At 43.7% G+C, this 19893-nt stretch overlaps 1 protein-coding gene across 5 annotated transcripts in view; it reads right to left on the reverse strand.

Moving 5' to 3' along the window:
* The window catches only part of nsg2 (neuronal vesicle trafficking associated 2), a 117478-nt gene that overhangs the window by 29751 nt on the left and 67834 nt on the right, over positions 1 to 19893 (reverse strand). For 3 of the 5 annotated variants that reach the window (XM_085995375.1, XM_085995374.1, XM_085995378.1), the window contains exon 4: positions 14658 to 14719. The exons of the other annotated variants lie outside the window; for them this stretch is intronic. In XM_085995375.1, the coding sequence (XP_085851501.1) occupies positions 14658 to 14719 (62 nt within the window). The remainder of the gene's footprint in view (positions 1 to 14657; positions 14720 to 19893) is intronic. 5 annotated transcript variants of the gene reach the window in all.

The following is a 19893-nucleotide window of genomic DNA, read 5'->3' on the forward strand; positions in this document are numbered from 1 at the left end:
CATTCTCTATGTTTTATTCTCCTTAAAAATAAAGATACCTTTGATTTAAAACTTACCTTGTCTCACCTGATCCATTTGTCTTCCGAGTCACAAGTTGGGCCAACACATCAAGGTGGTCTGGCAATAAGCCCAGTGTCTAGAACTGGTGAGGGGGGAGCGCTTCGGAACCGCTCACGAGCAGTGTGAAATCAAAAACCGATCTCGCACACCACAAACTCGTTAAAACGACCCCTTACAATCAGAAGGCTAACAGATACACCAAACCAGCAGTGATATATATTAACCATACGCAGTTCCATTCGATCAATGCCCAGATATTGCATGAGACATGCCTATGATTGCTTCAAGTCCAATTCTCATTTTCACTGACAGCAGCCACGGTTTTTTTACCTTAAGGTACATGAACTTGTTCACTTTATTTGAGGACAAGAGAAAGACTGAAGACTGGCTACTGGGATGTAGGTTATAATCACTGCAACCCTGGCTATTTAATTCATGTGCTCAACTTCCATACAGAAGCACAACAGCACTACACCAAATCACATGTCAAAATTAGGGTGCTCATCAAGCAAGCTTTTGGTATCTTCATGCAAAGGTTCAGATGTTTGTACTCAGGAGGAGCATGCCTTATTCATTAGTGAAGGTAGAGATAACATCTTGAATTGGTTCTTCACTCTTCTAACAGAACCAGCACCATCAAATTTACATTACAGCAAAATCACCAAGGTCAAGGTCGCCATAACTAGCAGGGTGAATAGACTTTCCACCCAACAAATTGAAACAGCTCTTAAAAATGCAGGATAGCATCCAAGCTTTAATCAGTACACTTGAGCTGAAATGCTCAGGAATGGTGAGCCTGTTGGAATCACTGTTGACTGTGGTACAAGAAATAACTTCTGTGTGTGCTCTCATGTACTGTGCAGTGTGCTCAGTAAAGCAGATATGCTGATAAAGATTGAACCAGACAAAGCTGGTGGTACCAGAATGGTGCATGTATTTCTTTCTGTCAGTAAATGAGTTATTGTTGGAGTGATTTGGGTGTGAACAATGCTGTTACCATGCCACAGTGCAAAAGCAGAGTGTCAGCAGCTCAATGACAACTTGCAGGCAGTTTCAACTTGAGAATGCTCTGTTTAAGGATAATGGAGGGGTAATGATGTGTAGTAGATGCGGCAGCACCTCTTCTCATCCTATGCATTTAACAGAGGGTGAGTTACCTAAGGCTGTCTCTGAGTATAGGTTTGGAAACTAGAGGAGGATGTGAGAGTCAGCTTTATGATGGAGAGAGGAGGAAATTAAACAGAAAGTAATGGGGAGTGAGTATATGGCATTTATAGCACTAAATATAATATTACCACTTATAGGTCATGGAAGGTACAATTCATTTCCAATGAAGGGTTTTACTTTAATTATCAGACAATGCATCCCAACCACCGTAGCTGGGGCATTACATTAAATGTTTCTACTAGTGCACTTATAATGCAGTGAATTTGATGATTCAAGCATGTTCGTTTGAAATTTAATGCTTTTAAAATCCATAAATTTACAAAGGATTTTTAAAAAATTATGTGCATTACTAGCAAACTTTGAAATGACATGCTATTTTGTAAAAATCCCGTAATGCTAGGTGGGGGAATGTGAACCTTAGTCTAGGGGGTTTGTCCAGTTCTCTAGTCATCATTACAGGAATGTAAAAATAATAAAGGGTAATAAAGTAATTTTAAAAAGCATGAGTACGCTTCTCAATAAATTCCACTTCTTTAACCACTGGAGGTACTCAATATAGCCTGGGCTTATCATGAGTTCAAACACAAGTCACAATACAAGGCAGGAGATAACACAAAGCTTTTATGTTTTGAGTGGAAGAAGTAAGTACGATGGGATTATATTATCTGATTCAGCAATACCATATGGTGCAAAGGGCTTCATTAAAACATTACTATCTTCCTTACCAACAAAACATAAAGGGGGAGAAATTCCCCTGGAGGGCCGTTTGGGGCGCTAAGTGAAAAATGTTTGGAAAGTTAGCAACAGGCGCTAACCTTTTCAAACATTTGTTAAATTCCTTCTTTTTGCTCCAAGAGGGAAGTGGAGCATTAAATCAAGCACTCCACTGGCCTCTTAGAGCGCAAGAGGCGGGGGATGTCCTGATGCGGGGCGATGTACTCAGCAGTGCCACAAGTGGCCACGCTGCCGCGTTGCAGGGGCTCTTCCCTGCATCAAAGGGAAGGGCACCACGCTGCAGCAGTCGGTAACATCGCCCGGCGCTGCTGCGGGGCGTGAGTGCAAATTTTTCTCCCGAGGCGCTACCGGGGCGCTGCACTCTGAGATGACGTCATGATCTCCAAGCGCAGAAAATCGGGGTGATACCCGGTAGTGCCGCCGCTAACCTCCCGTGGAATTTCGCCCCCAAAATTCCAGAGAAAACTCAAACACTGGATTGGTGCCAGGTCACTGTAGGCCCTGACACAAAGTTTTATAATGTCCTAAAAAATTCCTCTTGTATTTTTCTTTCCTGTTGCAGTACAAATAACAAAGAGGTTGGATACCATGGTAAAAAAAAGGGTATATTTTCAGCATGAGAAATACCAGTGAGCATTTTACATGCCAGAAGCAGGTATTGCCAATTCAGGTACACATCCGCCAAAGTTTTATACGCATTCACAGCAGAAAAATCGGTAGTAGCACGTATTGAAATTCATGATATGCATCCTCAGTTTGTGAAACTCTGCTCTGGGCGTGCTGGAGGTGAAAATGTACCCTGTGAAATGCTGCTTTAACTACTATTGCAATCATGATTCTCTGAAATTTTTACTTGAGGATTTATTTTTATCCATTAGTAGTTCATCAATTATCAACTATGAAGATAACATCCTGTGGCTATTGGAAACACATCTGCACAGAGAAACCAAGAAGTCAATCTCCCACATTGGTAACTAGAGTAGTTAATTGATGTATAGATTAAATAATAATAAATATTATTAATGTTACAACAGTTGTCATCTTACATTGCAAACTGTTATTGACTTTTATCTCAAGTTACAATGCTCTATGCTTTCCTGTTTATCCAAATTTGTCATCAAGGAAAATAAGTCGCCCAAGAGACTTGAACAGCCTTAGACTGTCAAAATGGAGACTCAGTAAATAAAGAACTGGGTCACAAAGAAGTTAGACAATGCCAGACAAAATCTTTTTCCTAAAGGAGTATAATGATATCAAAGGGAAATATACTGTGAATGTCTCCCAGAGAGTAGTCTTTAGTAACAAATACTCTAATGCATAATTAGCTGTGTAAGGATAGCTGCTTTTATACTACTCTTGTTTAGTTCATATTCCAGGAAACTGGTGTCTGTAGATTTGTTTCCTGTGTTTAGGAACATAGGAACAGGAGTAGGCCATTTAGCTCCTCAAGCCTGTTCTGCCATTCAATGAAATCATGGCTGCTCTGTGATCTAACTCCATATACCGCCTTTTGCCCATATCCCTTAATACCTTTGGTTAACAAAAATCTATCAAACTCAGATTTAAAATTAACAATTGACCTAGCATCAATTGCTATTTATGAAAGATAGTTCCAAACTTCTACCACCCTTTGCGTGTAGATGTGTTTCTTAACTTCACTCCAAGGCCTTTTTGATTATTTTCTGTACCTGTCCATGACATTTTAATGATCTATTATCATTAAAATGTCAATGGAGCTCCACTGTTTTTAGCTTTTCACCATTTAGAAAGTATCCTGTTCTATCCTTTTTAGGTCCAAAGTGGATGACCTCACATTTGCTTACATTGAAATCCATTTGCCACAGTTTTGTCCATTCACTTATAATCTATTAATATCACTTTGTAATTTTATACTTCCATTTACACTGCCTACAATGCCGCCTATCTTTGTGTCATCGGCAAACTTGGATATGTGGCTTTCTATCCCATCATCTAAGTCATTAATAAATACTGTGAATAGTTGAGACCCCAACACAGATTCTTGCGAGACACCACTAGGCACAGCCTGCCAAATAGAGCACCTGCCCATTATCCTTACTCTCTCTCTCCTGCCGCTCAGCCAATTTCCTAACCAGGTCAATAATTTGCCTTCAAGTCCATGAGCTTCAACTTTAGCTAACACTCTTATGAGGGACTTTATCAAATGCTTTCCGGAAGTCCATATAAATAACATCCATAGAAATTCCCCTGTCCACTACTTTAGTCACCTCTTCAAAAATTCAATCACGTTCATCAGGCATGACCTACCCTTTACAAATTCATGCTGGCTTTCTCTGATCAGCTGAAAATTTTCAAGGTGTTCAGTCACTCTATCCTTAATTATAGACTCTAGTAATTTCCTGTGCTTACAGTACTAAATCTGGCAATCTATAATCCACAAGCATTGTAAAGGTATTAGTTGAGCAGGTCTATGGCATGAGTAGAAGCTGAGTAAATAAACTCTTTATATTATGGAGGTAAGCTCCTGTTATATTATTATTATCTGTAAAGCTATTTAAATGACTGTCAATTATGTACACACTTTTGAGAAATCATTGTAAAGGAGGTCATATTTGAAATCTTTGCCCTCTCATGGATTGGACTATTCCTAAATACAGTCCCTTTAGATCATTATTAATTGGCCAAGTACAAATTTATTGAAAATTATAAGGATTTTTAAAGGGAAAGATAGCTCTATTAGTAAGGATTTTCAATTCTAAGTACCCATTAGTACATTGCTTCCATGCTTTTTGAGAGGGGATGGGTAAGTTTATTTTCAATATATATATGTGCTGGGGATACACAAAGTTTGACTGTAATGAGGGATGGACATAAAAGTTGTTTATTAATAGAGTTACATATAAAGGGAGTGGACATACTGTAAGATCACCTCTCAGATGCATCCTTTCCAGGCTTAGAAAGGCTCAAAAGGTACCCAACCCATTTGTAGTCTTCTCTATGGCTAACGGGGGGAGGGGGGAGGGGGTAAATAAGAAGCAACAGCCAAAAGAAAGATAAAGAAACCTAATGTGCAGATATGTGAGTATAGCCCTGTTTAATGATAGTTGAAGTGCAGGTAATGTTATAAATCTCATCATCATAAAGAAACTACTCATGAAATAACACTGGACGGCCAGCTGGTGGCACCGTCCAAGGAGTATAAATACTCGGGCGTGGGCCCAGCTTGCTCAGGGACATTTTGTACGACAGGAACTAGTGAAGTACAACTAGACCTCCATGTTCTGAAACAAGTTGATTAAAGCCGTGCTTTATACTCAACCAAGTGCGTAGTGAGTTTTATTACGTCAATTTAATCAACTTGATATCGACTCCACGCTTTGGGAGATTTCGGGAACAGCCAGCTATGACTCAAACCGTAGAAGGGAACTCAGACAAGTAATTGGTCTATCATGGAGAAACTACTCAGACCCGCCCGTCTCGACCTGGACCCGAATTCACTTACAGCTGCTAAGGTATGGAAACACTGGTATTGTACCTTTAGCAACTTCCTTGAGGAGTGTGGTGAGAATGTTCCTAGCAAGTTACAAAGACTTGCTAATTATGTATCCCCTCATGTGTTTGATTATATCGAAGATTGTGTAGACTATGATGCCGCTATCCAAATACTACAGCAGCTATATGTCAAGTCCCCAAATGAAATTTTTGCTCGGCATCTACTGGCCACAACTTGACAACAACCTGGGGAATCACTTGACAAATTCCTTCAGAAGCTTTGCAGGCTCAGCAAAGATTGTAATCTTAAAGCTGTTACAGCTGAGCAGTACCAGGAGGAGTTAATTCATGATTCCTTTATTAATGGGATTGCGTCTCCCTTCATATGTCAGCGTCTGTTGGAGAATAAAACCCTCAAGTTACAGGCTGCCTATGACCAGGCATGTTCTCGGACTTAGCAAGGAGGAATGCAGATACCTATCTTTCAACATGTGCACGGGCTGCTGCTATCACTTTTAGTAACTCCTTCGATAGGCCTCGGGCGGAAGCCCTCACGGATGACGACTCCAACCTGGCTGATGACAACCCTACCCTAGAAACCTTCACTGATGATGACCCTGCCCTAGAGGCATCTTGGCAATCTGGAAGGAAGTGTTTCTTCTGTGGAGGTGCATTCCATTATAGGAAATTTTGTCCTGCTCGTAACGCAACCTGCAATCATTGCAGCAAGAAAGGTCACTTTTCTAAGGTATGCCAGTCAAGAGCCTCTGTTAGTAAGAAAAGCCACTTTTCTAAGGTATACCGGTCGAGAGCTCATGTTAGTTTTGCAGCTACTATCTATAAAACTGCTCCTCCCCCAATAGCCACTACTAAGGTTACAGCTGTCAAGGGTAAAACTGCCACTCCTCCCATCACAGCTGTTTTTCCCCAAAGCCTGTCCCATGCAGCCACGAAGGTTTCGGTAAATGGACACATTTTGAGCGCACTAATCGACTCATGCAGCTCTGACAACTTCATTAGTGAGCGGGCTGTCAGTAAGTTAAAACTGCTTATTTACCCCTCGGACAGGGAAATTGCAATGGCTCTGACGACACTGACCACCAATTCTTCCGGCTTTTGTCTTGTCGACCTTATTTTCAATGGCCGCACTTATTTCTCCACCCGGCTCGGGGTGCTCAAAAACCTATGCAGTGATGTGCTCCTGGGACAGGATTTCCAGAAACAACACAAAAGACTCACTTTCAAGTTTGGAGGGTCAAAGCCAGAGCTTACTATTTCCAAAGTACTGTTTTGTGCGCTTTCGGCGGCTTTGCTCGACGAGCCCTCCTTGTTTGCCAATCTTTCCCCCCGATGTAAGCCCATAGTCACTAAATCATGACGTTTCAGCCAAGATGATCGATCCTTTATCAAGGCAGAAATCTCTCGCCTTCTAGCTGACGGTATCATTGAGCCATGTTCATCTTCTTGGCGGGCTCAAGTTGTTGTTGTTAAAAATCCTCTGAAGCAACACAAGAAACGTCTTTGCATCGATTACTCGCAAACTATTAACCAGTATACCGGCCTGGATGCCTACCCACTACCACGCATCGATGACATGGTCAATAACCTTGCCAACTACAAGGTATTTTCAACTTTTGATTTAAAGAGCGCATATCATCAAGTACCGTTAAAGGACGCTGACAAAAAGTATACGGCCTTTGAGGCCAATGGTCGGTTTTACCAGTTTTGACGCCTTCCATTTGGGGTCACCAATGAGGTGGCTGTCTTTCAACGGGCAATGGATAGCCTAGTCAAACAGGAGAACTTAACGGACACTTTTCCATATCTGGATAATATCACCATTGCTGGTCATGAGCAGAAGGAGCATGATGCCAATCTCCAGACATTTTTTGATGTTCTCCGTCGTCGCAACTTAACCTTAAATGAGTCCAAATCAGTGAAATCAGTACCATCAGTCAACATCCTTGGCTACTGGGTGGGCAACGGTGTCATCAAACCAGATCCGGAGCGACTTCGTCCGCTTCAGGAGCTCCCTCCCACTACGAATCTCGGCTCTCTTCGTCGGGCACTCGGTATGTTTGCCTATTATGCGAAATGGATACCCCACTTCTCCGACAAGATCCAGCCCCTGCTTCACGCAAAGTCATTTCCATTGGAGGCAATGGCTATTTCAGCTTTCAACCTCCTCAAGCGACAACTGGAAAAAGCCACGCTTCACAGAATCACAGAAGCCCCACAGTGCAGATAGAGGCCATTTCGGCCCATCGAGCCTGCACCGACACATATCCCCGTAACCCCACGTATTTAATCCCCCTAACACTAAGGGTCAATTTATCATAGCCAATCAACCTAACCTGCACATCTTTGGACTGTGGGAGGAAACCGGAGCACCCGGAGAAAACCCACGCAAACACGGGGAGAATGTGCAAACTCCACACAGACAGTCGCCCGAGGCTGGATTCGAACCCGGGTCTCTGGCGCTGCTTCGTTCCACTGATGAAAATCTTCCTTTTGTGGTCAAGTGCGATGCATCGGATGTGGCGATTTCTGCTACCTTGAATCAAGGTGGTCGACCCGTTGCATTTCTGTCCAGAACTTTGCAGGGTAGTGAGCTCCATTATCCTCCTGTCGAGAAGGAGGCTACGGCCATCATCGAAGCTGTACGTAAATGGAGTCATTTTCTCGCTCGTCGCCATTTCACACTTATAACCGATCAGCGCTCCGTGGCCTTTATGCTGGATAACCGGAAACGCACTAAGATCAAGAATAACAAAATACAACTCTGGAGGATAGAATTGGCCACCTTTGGATACACCATACATTATCGACCCGGCAAAGAGAATGTGGCCCCGGATACCCTCACACGGGTATTCTGCTCTTCTATGTCAACTTCGACTCTTGCGGATCTTCATACTGACTTATGCCATCCTGGCGTTACCCATATGTTGCACTTTGTGCGATCTAAAAATCTCCCATTTTCTACGGAAGATGTGAAAAGAATATGCTCCTCCTGTAGAATTTGTGCGGAACTAAAACCGCAATTCTTCCATCCATTGGATGCCTCGCTCATACACGCTATGCAGCCTATGCAGCGACTCAACATTGACTTTAAAGGGCCATTGCCTTCCTCAACGCGAAACACCTACTTACTTACTATGGTGGTCGAATATTCACGCTTTCCCTTTGCTTTCCCCTGTCCCAATATGCTTACTTCCACAGTGATCAAATGCCTTGATCAAGACTTTTCCCTTTGCGGTGCGGCCAATTTCATCCACTCTGATCGGGGTCCCTCCTTCATGTCAAGCGAACTCAAAAGTTATCTTTCCCAATGGGGAATCGCCACAAGTAAAACAACGCTGTACCATCCCATCGGTAACGAACAGGTTGAGAGATACAACGCTATCATTTGGAACGCTGTTCATCTTGCACTAAGGTCACACAACCTACCAGACCAGCAGTGGGAAACTATGCTCCCTGACGTGTTACATTCCATCAAGTCTCTTCTTTCTACGTCCACCAATGTCACGCCTCACGAGCGATTCTTCAGGTTCCAGCGTCGCTCCACTCATGGGACATCCCTACCATCATGGTTGGCAGCTCCCGGCCCCGTGCTGCTCCGAAGATTCGTCCGTTCTTCTAAAAACGATCCCCTCGTCGACGAGGTAGAACTCACAGACGTTAATCCCACGTATGCACACGTGAGGTACCCTGATGGCCGGGAGTCCACCGTTTCGCTCCGGGATCTGGCTCCCTGTCCAGCCGGTCCTGCGGACCCAACTGATAGAGGGACCCACGGTGATGATGCCGACACTCTGCGCTCCCTTGAAGATGACGCCCTACCTGGGACATCATGAGATCTGCTGGCTGCCCCACCGGATCCATTCGGGGGGCCACGCGCTCCCCGTGGGATGGCCACCCGAGGCCAGGACGCCGGTCAATCCCCGGCTATCAAACAAGATGAAGCCAGCTCTGCGCCTGTGGGGACCCGCACCCGGAGTCACGATCTGCCCACCCTCCCTCGGGTCGATCAGGGCAATACGGGCCCTGTCGATCCACCGGTACGGCTCAAGCGGCCCGGGACCAAGACATGGTCCGGGGAGACATGCCTTCCAGCCATAAACAAAGATCTAAAAGACTGCGGCTATTTGTGGTCCGCCTAATCCGTTAGGAGGAAGTTGTCGGACTTCCAAATCTTTTAGACAGGAAGAATGTTATAAATCTCATCATCATAACGAAACAACTCATGCAATAACACTGGACGGCCAGCTGGTGGCGCCGTCCAAGGAGTATAAATACTCGGGCGTGGGCCCAGCTTGCCCAGGGACATTTTGTAAGACAGGAACTAGTGAAGTACAACTAGACCTCCATGTTCTGAAACAAGTTGATTAAAGCCTTGCTTTATATTCAAACCAAGTGCGTAGTGAGTTTTATTACATCAGGTTATGCTGCATAAAATCATTGCAAGAGGGTGACACTCTTTGCAACTCAATGGTACCATCCCCATAGGTCAGCATTGCAGCATGCCTGCAAGGAGATTGAGTTAGATTGGAGGCCACCACTGTCCAGTACTGTCACTGGCTATGCCAGGCATATTCTGTGTGGTAGCTACAGGTCTCCTAGCTGCAAATGACACTGCTCTCCATCTGGCTCTCTGCTGACCCAGATCTTGTGAAGCCAGTACCTTATGGTCGCTGCCAGACACATGCAAGAGTCCTTGCAAACAGGATTTGGTGGGGTCAGACAGTCTGCCTATGCTGGCCAGTGATCACCCTAGAATGCATGGTTTCTTTCATAATCCCACTCCAGGGACTTAAGCACAAAATCTAGGCACTGAGGGAGTGCTACACTGTCCGAGGCCTCTCAGGTGAATGTAAAAGATCTCATGGCACTATTTGTAGAAGAGCAGAGGAGTTCTCCTCAAAGTCCTGGTCAATATTTATCCCTTAACCAACATCTAAAAACAGATTATCTGGTCATTATCACATTGTTTGTGGGACCTCGCTGTGCTCTAATTGGCTACTTTGTTTCCTACATTACAACAGTGAATACACTTCAAAAAATACTTAATTGGCTGTAAAACACTTTGGGATGTCCTAAGGTTGTGAAAGGCACTACCTGTATATAAATGCGTCTTGCATTTTATGTTCCTGCTTGGTGCCACATTTTAAGCAAAATTTTCATGCACATACCTGTCTAAAAACTGGACAGCCAACTAATTATTGGCTAACCCAAAATTCACGCTCCAGTAGCATGCAATTCTAACAAGCATATAGAGACTTGCACACACTTCGGCTGGAATTTTGCCAGCATTCAGGGGGCGGGTTTGGAGGCGGGACATCCGGCAAAATCGCAAAGATTGACAGCGGGCAGGAAACCCGCTGTCAACCCGCCTCCAATCAATCTTCCCAAGTGTCGGGTCCCCGATTTACGCATGGACCCAACACCTAGCTAAGGGAAGAGGATTCTTGCCACTTAACTGCCTGTTTTTCAATTTTGACACTTCTACTTCAGGCTTCCCGACATCCGGACAGTGCGCTAGGTAAGTGTGGCATGTTGTGAGTCTGCTGTAATGTTTCTGCATTGATGACAGCTGCAGAAGTGGATTGAAGGATCCAATGGTGCACTGGTGAGTTTCAGAGGTAAGAAAATGTTGGGGAAATCATTTTTAATGCATTACACTTTTCTGTAGTTAACAAGTTTTGAATTGTATGTGTAGTACCACCTCAAATTGGGAGAACCTCTCTCACCAGTGACAGATCGCTTCTGTAACCTCACATGCAGCTGCCATCTGTTCTAGCCTAAGGAGGGAGTCACTGGAGAGCCTGGGTGCAAGAGCTCACCTTTGTACAGTGATTGTCAGTGTTTGCAGCACCTCAATGCTGTCAAACACTGAGCAATCAGCTGTCAAACAAATATTGTGCATGGTCCCTTTAAGAAAACCAGCAGATGACGCGTCATCAAATGACGACATTTGATCGGCTTTGTCTTAATTGGCCGGCAAGCCCACAGGGCGGGCTTAACAAGGCCAACTGACGTAAAATCACGTCTGTGGGCCGGATGTAGTTGGGAGTGGGACTGGAACCCGAAAGCCACCTGACCTGCTCCCAAGCCGCATCGATTGAGAAAATCACGGCCTTCATGTGTGATAACAGGTGCATATGTTTTGATAACTATAAGCACCCCATGTATTGCTTCCCATAGAATTCAACAGAAATATTAAGCTCCTCTTGCAGTCACTGTAACAGTTCTGCTATAATGTGTTATTCTTTTCTTATCCTCCTTTCTAATTCATCCAAATCAACGAAGTGGAAGCAAGGACTCTCCTCTATTGATCTATTCAGTAATGGTTTATTGATCCAATTTTGATTCATCACTCACAGTTTTCACTGTGTGGTTGGATACACTGTTATCATGGAACATCATATCACTAAAGCTCATCAGAAGATGGTAAGCAGAAGTATGGTCATTTTTATATTTTTTCTGCTGGCACAGTTCTAATATTTTCTAATATTTTCTGCTTTTTTTATGGTGACACTTTTTGAAAAGGAAGTATTTGCAATGCCCTCCTAATAAACAACATAATCCAGGTTTCCACAGAATTGTACAAGTTATTACTTTAAAAAATGATTGACTTATTTAATAATGATTGTGCTGAAAATCAGTCCAGCTACATACTTTTCTGAGGAATACTACACCATACTGTTATTATCACTGTATAATTATCACCTTTTTTGGTTTGGCAAAGTAAAAGCTTCATTAACAGGACGGCCATGTATCAGGAAGGTTGGCAGCAGAAATAGCAGTCAGAAAGGAATAGGGAGATAAATTAAAAGTAAAAATTCATTGCTGCTCAATAGGTCATAAGTTTAACCAGTGAGTTGCTGACCAGGTAGGTGCTCGGTTTAATCCCCAATCTGTGCTGAAGTAGCTCATCTCAGCTCGTGGTAAGGTGCTACAAATGGCCTCAGTGACCCTGGGTTAGGGAAGGGTCACTGAGCCAGGCTTCCCACTCTTGAACACTATTCAGCAATCCCTGCTGAGAGAATGTATGTGTAGTGTATGTAACCGTTCCACCTTTAAGAGAACTATTTAGTAACCGTTCCACCTTTAAGAGAACTATTTTAAGAGTTGCACTACTTTATCTTGGCTGCTGTATACTGTAATACCGACGGTGACCACACCGGTATATAAGTGCTGTGTAATGATTTATTGGGCAGTTCCGCCCTGACCTTCAACCAGTAAAGACCTGTTAAAGTTTACTCTTGTGGTCTGTGTAGTAATTCTCAATATAACACACAGACTTAACAGTGTGTGTGGCTCTGGGATGAGGAGAGGATTGAACTCAGCTATAATGTCTCCAGTGGTCGAATGGCCCACTGATATTTACTGTCAAGGCTTGCACGAGAATAGTCTTTAAAGAGCAGTACCAGAGGGTAAGCAGTGCGCGGATAAGAGAAAATAAATAATACTGTATTATCCAATACCACAGAATGGTGAACTGTTAAAACGAATAACCTCATTATTTTCCTCTTTCTTCAGCCACCTGTGTGCACTAAATATCTTGTTGGATCTCACAATTTTCTATTTATCTGCTGTTTTCTGTGACTGCCCACATACAGTCTATTCAATAGAGTACAGCCTCTATTTTGTAGCAGTTGCTTTTGTTCAACCAGATTTTTTAATTTGTCATCAACACAGTAAATGTTTTCAATAGTCTTCAAAACAAAATTTGCATTTAATATATAAGCTGGGGTAGTTCAGACCACAAGTAGAGGCATAGTTCGGTGCTGCCTATCTGCAAGCTATTTCTCAGTTAATCTGCAAGCATTTTTCCTTTGTTAATTCTACAGCATTGCAGCTCTTTGCAATGACCTCAGTCACTTCTGTTTTGCTACATGTCAAAAGTAAACTCCTGCCTTAGACAACTGGATCACCAACACAAGTGCATGTGTGTCAACTCCATCACTGCTACAATGCAACGTCACAACAATGATGCTCTGTAGCTGCTGTTGGTGAACTATTTTCTGCAGAATTAAAACAATTTGGGACAAGACTTGGTTGGTTCTGCCAGATCCCCACCCCTTTTTTTTGAACATTAGGAAGTTCCATCAAATGTCATCAGAAGAGGCAGGATTGGCAGGAGAGCATCATCTGTCAAAAATCCTGCCAATTCCACATCCACTGCACCCAGTGCAAAGTACGTGTGCATGATGAAGGATCAGATTCTGGCAGAAGTAGGGGTACAGCAGACATGGGGCTGGAAGTCCCATCCCACTGCACTTCCAGCAGCATTGCTGACCCTCAGATGTTTCTTTATTTTAGAACTGTTAGAAATTATGACAAACTCTCAATAAATTTCAGACTTTTAGTTAGCATTACATATAGAAACATAGAAGATAGGAGCAGGAGTAGGCCATTCGGCCCCTCAAGCCTGCTCCGCCATTCAATGCGATCATGGCTGATCATCCAAATTCAGTACCCTGTCCCTGCTTTCTCCCCATATCCCTTGATCCCTTTAGCCTTAAGAAATATATCCAACTCCTTCTTGAATATATTTAATGAATTAGCCTCTACTGCCTTCTGTGGTAGAGAATTCCACAGGTTCACCACTCTCTGGGTGAAGAAATTCCTCCTCATCTCTGTCCTAAATGGCTTACCCCTTATCCTTAGACTGTGACCCCTGGTTCTGGACTCCCCGACCATCAGGAACATCCTTCCTGCATCTAGTCTGTCTAGTCCTGTTAGAATTTTATAAGTTTATAATTGAGGTATATATTGAGGTAAGTTTTTCTACCAATTATGCATTTAATATGTGAGCTATTTGTCACAATTACAAATTAATGCACAAACAGAAAGGTAACTTTTCAGTGAATCTTTTCAGTCCGCAATAAAAACAAGCTGGACTGAGTTCTTGTGTTGGCTCAGTGGGTAAATGCATTGCTTGGTGTGGTACTGACCAGGACATTCCCAGGTTCAGTCACTGATCCGTGCAGAGTTAGCTGGTCTTAGTGGTGTTATTACATTAATCTCAATTCCCTGAGACTTGGGGAGGGAAAATATAACTAGCCAGATTTCCCACTCCTGATAATTACTTGTTGACCCTGCTGGAAAGTTTGTGTGTGAGTGTCAGGTGAGGATAGTATTGGGCTTCACTGTAATGTCCCCAAATGAAAGAATAGCCTGCCAACACTCTATGTATAGAGTCACATGTGAAGAATGGTCACCTGAGTGAGATACTGGAAGGCTGCCAGAACCCATCTAACCATTCCACAGCATGAGTCACCACCTTCAGAAAAGGAGAAAGAAAATGAGAGTAAACCGAAAAAAACCAAGCTGGACTAACCCCCCAATTTAGTGAAGCATCTACAAATATATTTCATGCTGTAGGTGGAGTTTAAGTATACAGATTCTAGATATAAATTTGATCATGACACTAAGTTATTTTAATTCCCACCGCAGACTCATTGGGCTGGATTTTCATTGAGGAGGCGGGACTACAACTTTCGGGGTTGTAGTCCCGCCTCCATTGAGTTGTAGCCAACCCACGTGATTTTGACTTGATTGACCTTGCTGAGCCCGCTGGGCGGGCTCAGCAGGCCAATTAAGGGCCACCCGGCAACAGGTGTCGTCACAGATTGACATTTCATCTGTCAAGACCTTTTGACAGATGAAATATCAGCATTTCACAGCCGTTTGAAGCTGTCAAACACTGACAATCTGTACTATAAGTTAATTCCTTCCTCTCAGGATGATTTAGAGATCTCTCCGGAACAGAAAGCTGAATGCTGCAATTTTTGATAGATTACGGCCGTTCTGCTTTCTGTGCTGGTGAGATGAGGGACTCCCGAGACCTGAAGGAAGGAAGGCTGTAAAGGTAAGTAAAACTTCTTTAAACACTATAAACACACCAAACACACTTACCTCTGCATTCATGCACCCATCACTCACCTGAACACTGGACATCTCAACCCCTCCAAGCCCTTCAACCCGATGGCCCGCCTTGCTAACTTGGCGTGGTTTGGAGTTGTCGGGAATCCCACACTTCAAGAATGAAAATAGGGATTAGGCTAAAAACTGCCTGTTAACTACCTGTTAACAGGCAGTTAATTGGTACTAATCCCCTTCCTGTCTCGGGGAGGCAGGTCCCAGTGCGGGTCGGGTACCCGCCTCCTTTGAAACTGGCATGGAGGCGGGTTGGGGGCGGGATGGGTTCATGCTCCCCGATTTCAAGATTTTAACCCCCCACACGCCTCCAATCCCGCCTCCACGACTCAATGAAAATCCTGCCCATTGTAAAAAGCTTTGCACTTTGGAGTACATGTTATATAATTGCCCCAATACTGGTCACCATGATTAATTGAACATAAAATAATGTTTAAGCAGAAGCAGTGGATTTGATCTGTGCTAGTGGCCATTTGAAATTTGTAGCTTGAAAAAATACTAGTTACTGCTGTGCAAAATGTAAGCACTGAGAAGTTGTGCAGTAAATGCCCATTTAAAGAGTAAGTGTTGGAAAATAGTACATTGAGCACTATGCAAACAATAAGTGCTGGGGAAATAATGCCATAAATGGCATTCAAAGGATATAAGTAGCAATAAGCCGCATGCAAAGGGTAAGTAAGTAAGCTTGCAAGTGAGTCACTGTTCATGATTGAGAAGCAGCAAGTGGTGCTGGCAGATGAGGAGCAGGCACTTGCTCCCGGTGAACCATCACAATTCACACCACGGCTGAAGAGACTTGGAATTCTGAGCTCACAGTGTAAGCTTATAAAAGGAGCAGGATAATCTTCAACAGTCATTTGAGTCTGTTCAAAATACAAGGCTGGGCCAGGAGTGTGCAGAAGTCCACTAGGTAGCTTTGTGCGGTCATAGATGAATGGCTGTCTGCAGTTCAGTCTAACAAGGATAGCGTGACAACTCCAAGGGCATCTGCTGCACAACCCTCAGTAGCACAGGTCCTAAATCCAGTGGCACCATCTCTCACAGATAACCAGGCTGCTACTAAACTGGCCTTGGACTCCAATCCACAAAAGGCTCTCTTGTTCAGGTTCAGATTGGACTGAGAGAACTTTGAAGCAGGAAGTCACAGGCCTTGTTGTTGCCCAGAGATTTATTCCTAGACAGATTTGTGGACTGGTAGAGGGAGTGCCCAGCAACATATTCATAGCTGGAGCAGGCACAGGTGAAACTGCTGTATCTCAGGGTGATGCCACAACCAGCCGAACAGTATCCTTGTGGATATGACAGCAGATGTGCCAGAAAGCAGGCCAACCAGGGGACCAGCAGACGTTACTGAATCAGTTACAGGACTATTTCATGAACTAGCACATGACGGTACGGGCCTGCCTGAATGACAACCAGCTGTCACTGAAATCCTGCAGCCAGACAACACATGTAGTTCTTGTAGAGGGGAAGTACTTAGAAGTCATGGGTTAGGGATTGGGTCACACTGAATATGCCAACAACATGGGAAAAGGGGGTAGCATCCCTGACACATCATACAGAGTAGGGTAATAAATTGGTTGCACTGAATTTGAACTTTGTCCATATATTTTGTGATTGCACACAATAAGGGCCACTTCATTGTGAACATGTAGACAGGAGGTTTCTTTAAAGAATGAAAAGAACTTGCATTTATATAGCACCTTTCACGACTGCAGGACACCCTGTATTGTAGGAAATGCACAGCAAGGTCCCACAAACAGCAATAGATAAATGACCAAGATAATCTGATTTAGTGACGTCAGTTGAGGGATAAATATTGGCCAGGACACCAGGGAGAACTCTCATGCTCTTCTTTGAAATAGTGCCATGGGATCTTTTACACCCGCCTGAAAGGGCAGACAGGGCCTCGGTTTAACATCTCCTCAGAAAAGCAACACATCTGACAGTGCAGCACTCCCCCACTACTGCACTGAAGTGTCAGCCTAGATTATGTGCTCAAGTCTTGGGGGGAAGCTTCAACCCACGACCTTCTGAGTCAGAGGCAAGAATGCTAACTTAGCCAAGGCTGATAACTAAAGGGCTAGCTCAAGCACTTAGCTAAATATATCTTGAGTAAGCACCTGGAGCAACACTCTTCCTGACTGGACTGATATTTCAGGAGCTAATGCCTAGTGGTCAGTGTTTACTTCTTGCATGGCTTTGATTTCAGTTAGGCCTTGTCCTCTTCCATGGTTAGGTATCTTTGCATACCGAAGTTATGCAGCTTGCAACAATGATCTTGGAGACAGTGGGGGAGGCCAGTACTGTTAGGCTATCCCAAATCCAGCCAGGAATGTGAAACGCTGCTTTGAGATGCAAGTGATAAACTCAATAATCATCCTAGTGGTTGCATTGGCCTTAGTGTATCTGCACTTTGCTTCTATCTATGGCTTCCATAAGGGTATCATTGGAGACTGCTGCAGAGGGTAGCCTTGGTGTCTGAGGAGCCATTCTTTCAGTCACTCTTCACCTTCATAAGCCTAGCACAGATGATTGACTCAAAATAATGCAGTACTGGTGGTCAAAGATCTGCCGTTCATTGGCGAAGTAGAACCCTTATTCGGAACATCGGAACATAGGAGCCTGTTCCCCCATTTAATGAGATCATGGCTGATCAGCAACCTAACTCCATAAACCCACCTTTGGTCTGTATCCCTTAATACCTTTGGTTAACAAAAATCTATCAATCTCCGATTTAAAATTAACAATTGATCTTGCATCAACTGCTGTTTGCAGAAGAGAATTCCAAACTTCTACCACCCTTTGTGTGTAGAAGTGTGTCCTAATTTCATAGAAAACATAGAAACATAGAAGATAGGAGCAGGAGTAGGCCATTCGGCCCCTCGAGCCTGTTCTGCCATTTAATGACATCATGGCTGATCATCCAAATTCAGTACCCTGTCCCTGCTTTCTCCCCATATCTCTTTAGCCTTACGAAATATATCTAACTCCTTCTTGAATATATTTAATAACTTGCCCTCAACTGCCTTCTGTGGTAGAGAATTCCACAGGTTCACCACTCTCTGGATGAAGAAATTCCTCCTCATCTCAGTCCTAAATGGCTTACCCCTTATCCTTAGTCAGTGACCCCTGGTTCTGGACTCCCCTGCCATCGGGAACAGCCTTCCTGCATCTAGTCTGTATAGTCCTGTTAGAATTTTATACGTTTCAATGCGATCCCCTCTCATTCTTATAAACTCTAATGAATATAAGCCTAATCGACCCAATCTCTCTTCATACGTCATTCTTGCCATCCCAGGTATCAGTCTAGTGAATCTTCGCTGCATTCCCTCCATGGCAAGAACATCCTTCCTCAGATAAGGCTACCAAAACTGCACACAATACTCAAGGTGTGGTCTCACCAAGGCCCTGTACAACTGCAGCAAGACATCCTTGCTCCTGTACTTGAATCCTCTCGCTATGAAGGCCAACATACCATTTGCCTTCTTAACCGCCTGCTGCACCTGCATGCTTACCTTCAGCGACTGGTGCACAAGGACACCCAGGTCTCGTTGCACTTCCCCTTTTCCCAATCTATTGCTGTTCAGATAATAATCTGTCTTCCTGTTTTGCCACCAAAGTGGATAACCTCACATTTATCCACATTATACTGCATCTGCCATGCATCTGCCCAATCACCCAACCTGTCCAAATCATACTGGAGTTTCTCTGCATCCTCCTCACAGCACACACGCCCACCCAGCTTTGTGTCGTTTGCAAACCTGGAGATATTACATCTAGTTCCGTCGTCTAGATCAGTAATATATATTGTGAATAGCTGGGGTCCTAGAACGGATCCCTGCGGTACCCACTAGTCACTGCCTGCCACTCGGAAAAAGACCCGTTTATTCCAACTCTTTGTTTCCTGTCTGCCAACCAGTTCTCTATCCAATTTAGTACCTTACCCCTATCCCATGTGCCTTAACTTTGCACGCCAATCTCTTATGCGGGACCTTATCGAAAGTCTTCTGAAAGTCCAAATACACCACATCCACTGGTTCGCCCTTATCTATTCTACCAGCTACATCCTCAAAAAATTCCAGTAGATTAGTCAAGCATGATTTACCTTTTGTAAATCCATGTTGACTTTGTCCGATCCTCTCACTGTTTTCCAAGTGCTCTGCTATTACATCTTTTATAATGGACTCTAGCATTTTCCCCACTACTAATGTCGGGCTTACAGGTCTATAATTCCCCGTTTTCTCTCTACCACCTTTTTTAAATAGTGGGGTTACATTAGCTACCCTCCAATCCATGGGAACTATTCCAGAGTCTATAGAATTTTGGAAAATGACCAGCAATGCATCTACTATTTCTAGGGCCACTTCCTTAAGTACCCTAGGATGTAGATTATCAGGCCCTGGCGATTTATCAGCCTTCAATGCCGTCAATTTCCCTAACACCATTTCCCTACAAATACTGATTTAATTCAATTCCTCCCTCTCATTAGACCCTATGTTCCCCGACATCGCTGGA

Source organism: Somniosus microcephalus, chromosome 8 (assembly GCF_052327205.1).
Source record: "Somniosus microcephalus isolate GS21.2 chromosome 8, FLI_Smic_1.0, whole genome shotgun sequence".
Taxonomy (NCBI): Eukaryota; Metazoa; Chordata; class Chondrichthyes; order Squaliformes; family Somniosidae; genus Somniosus; species Somniosus microcephalus.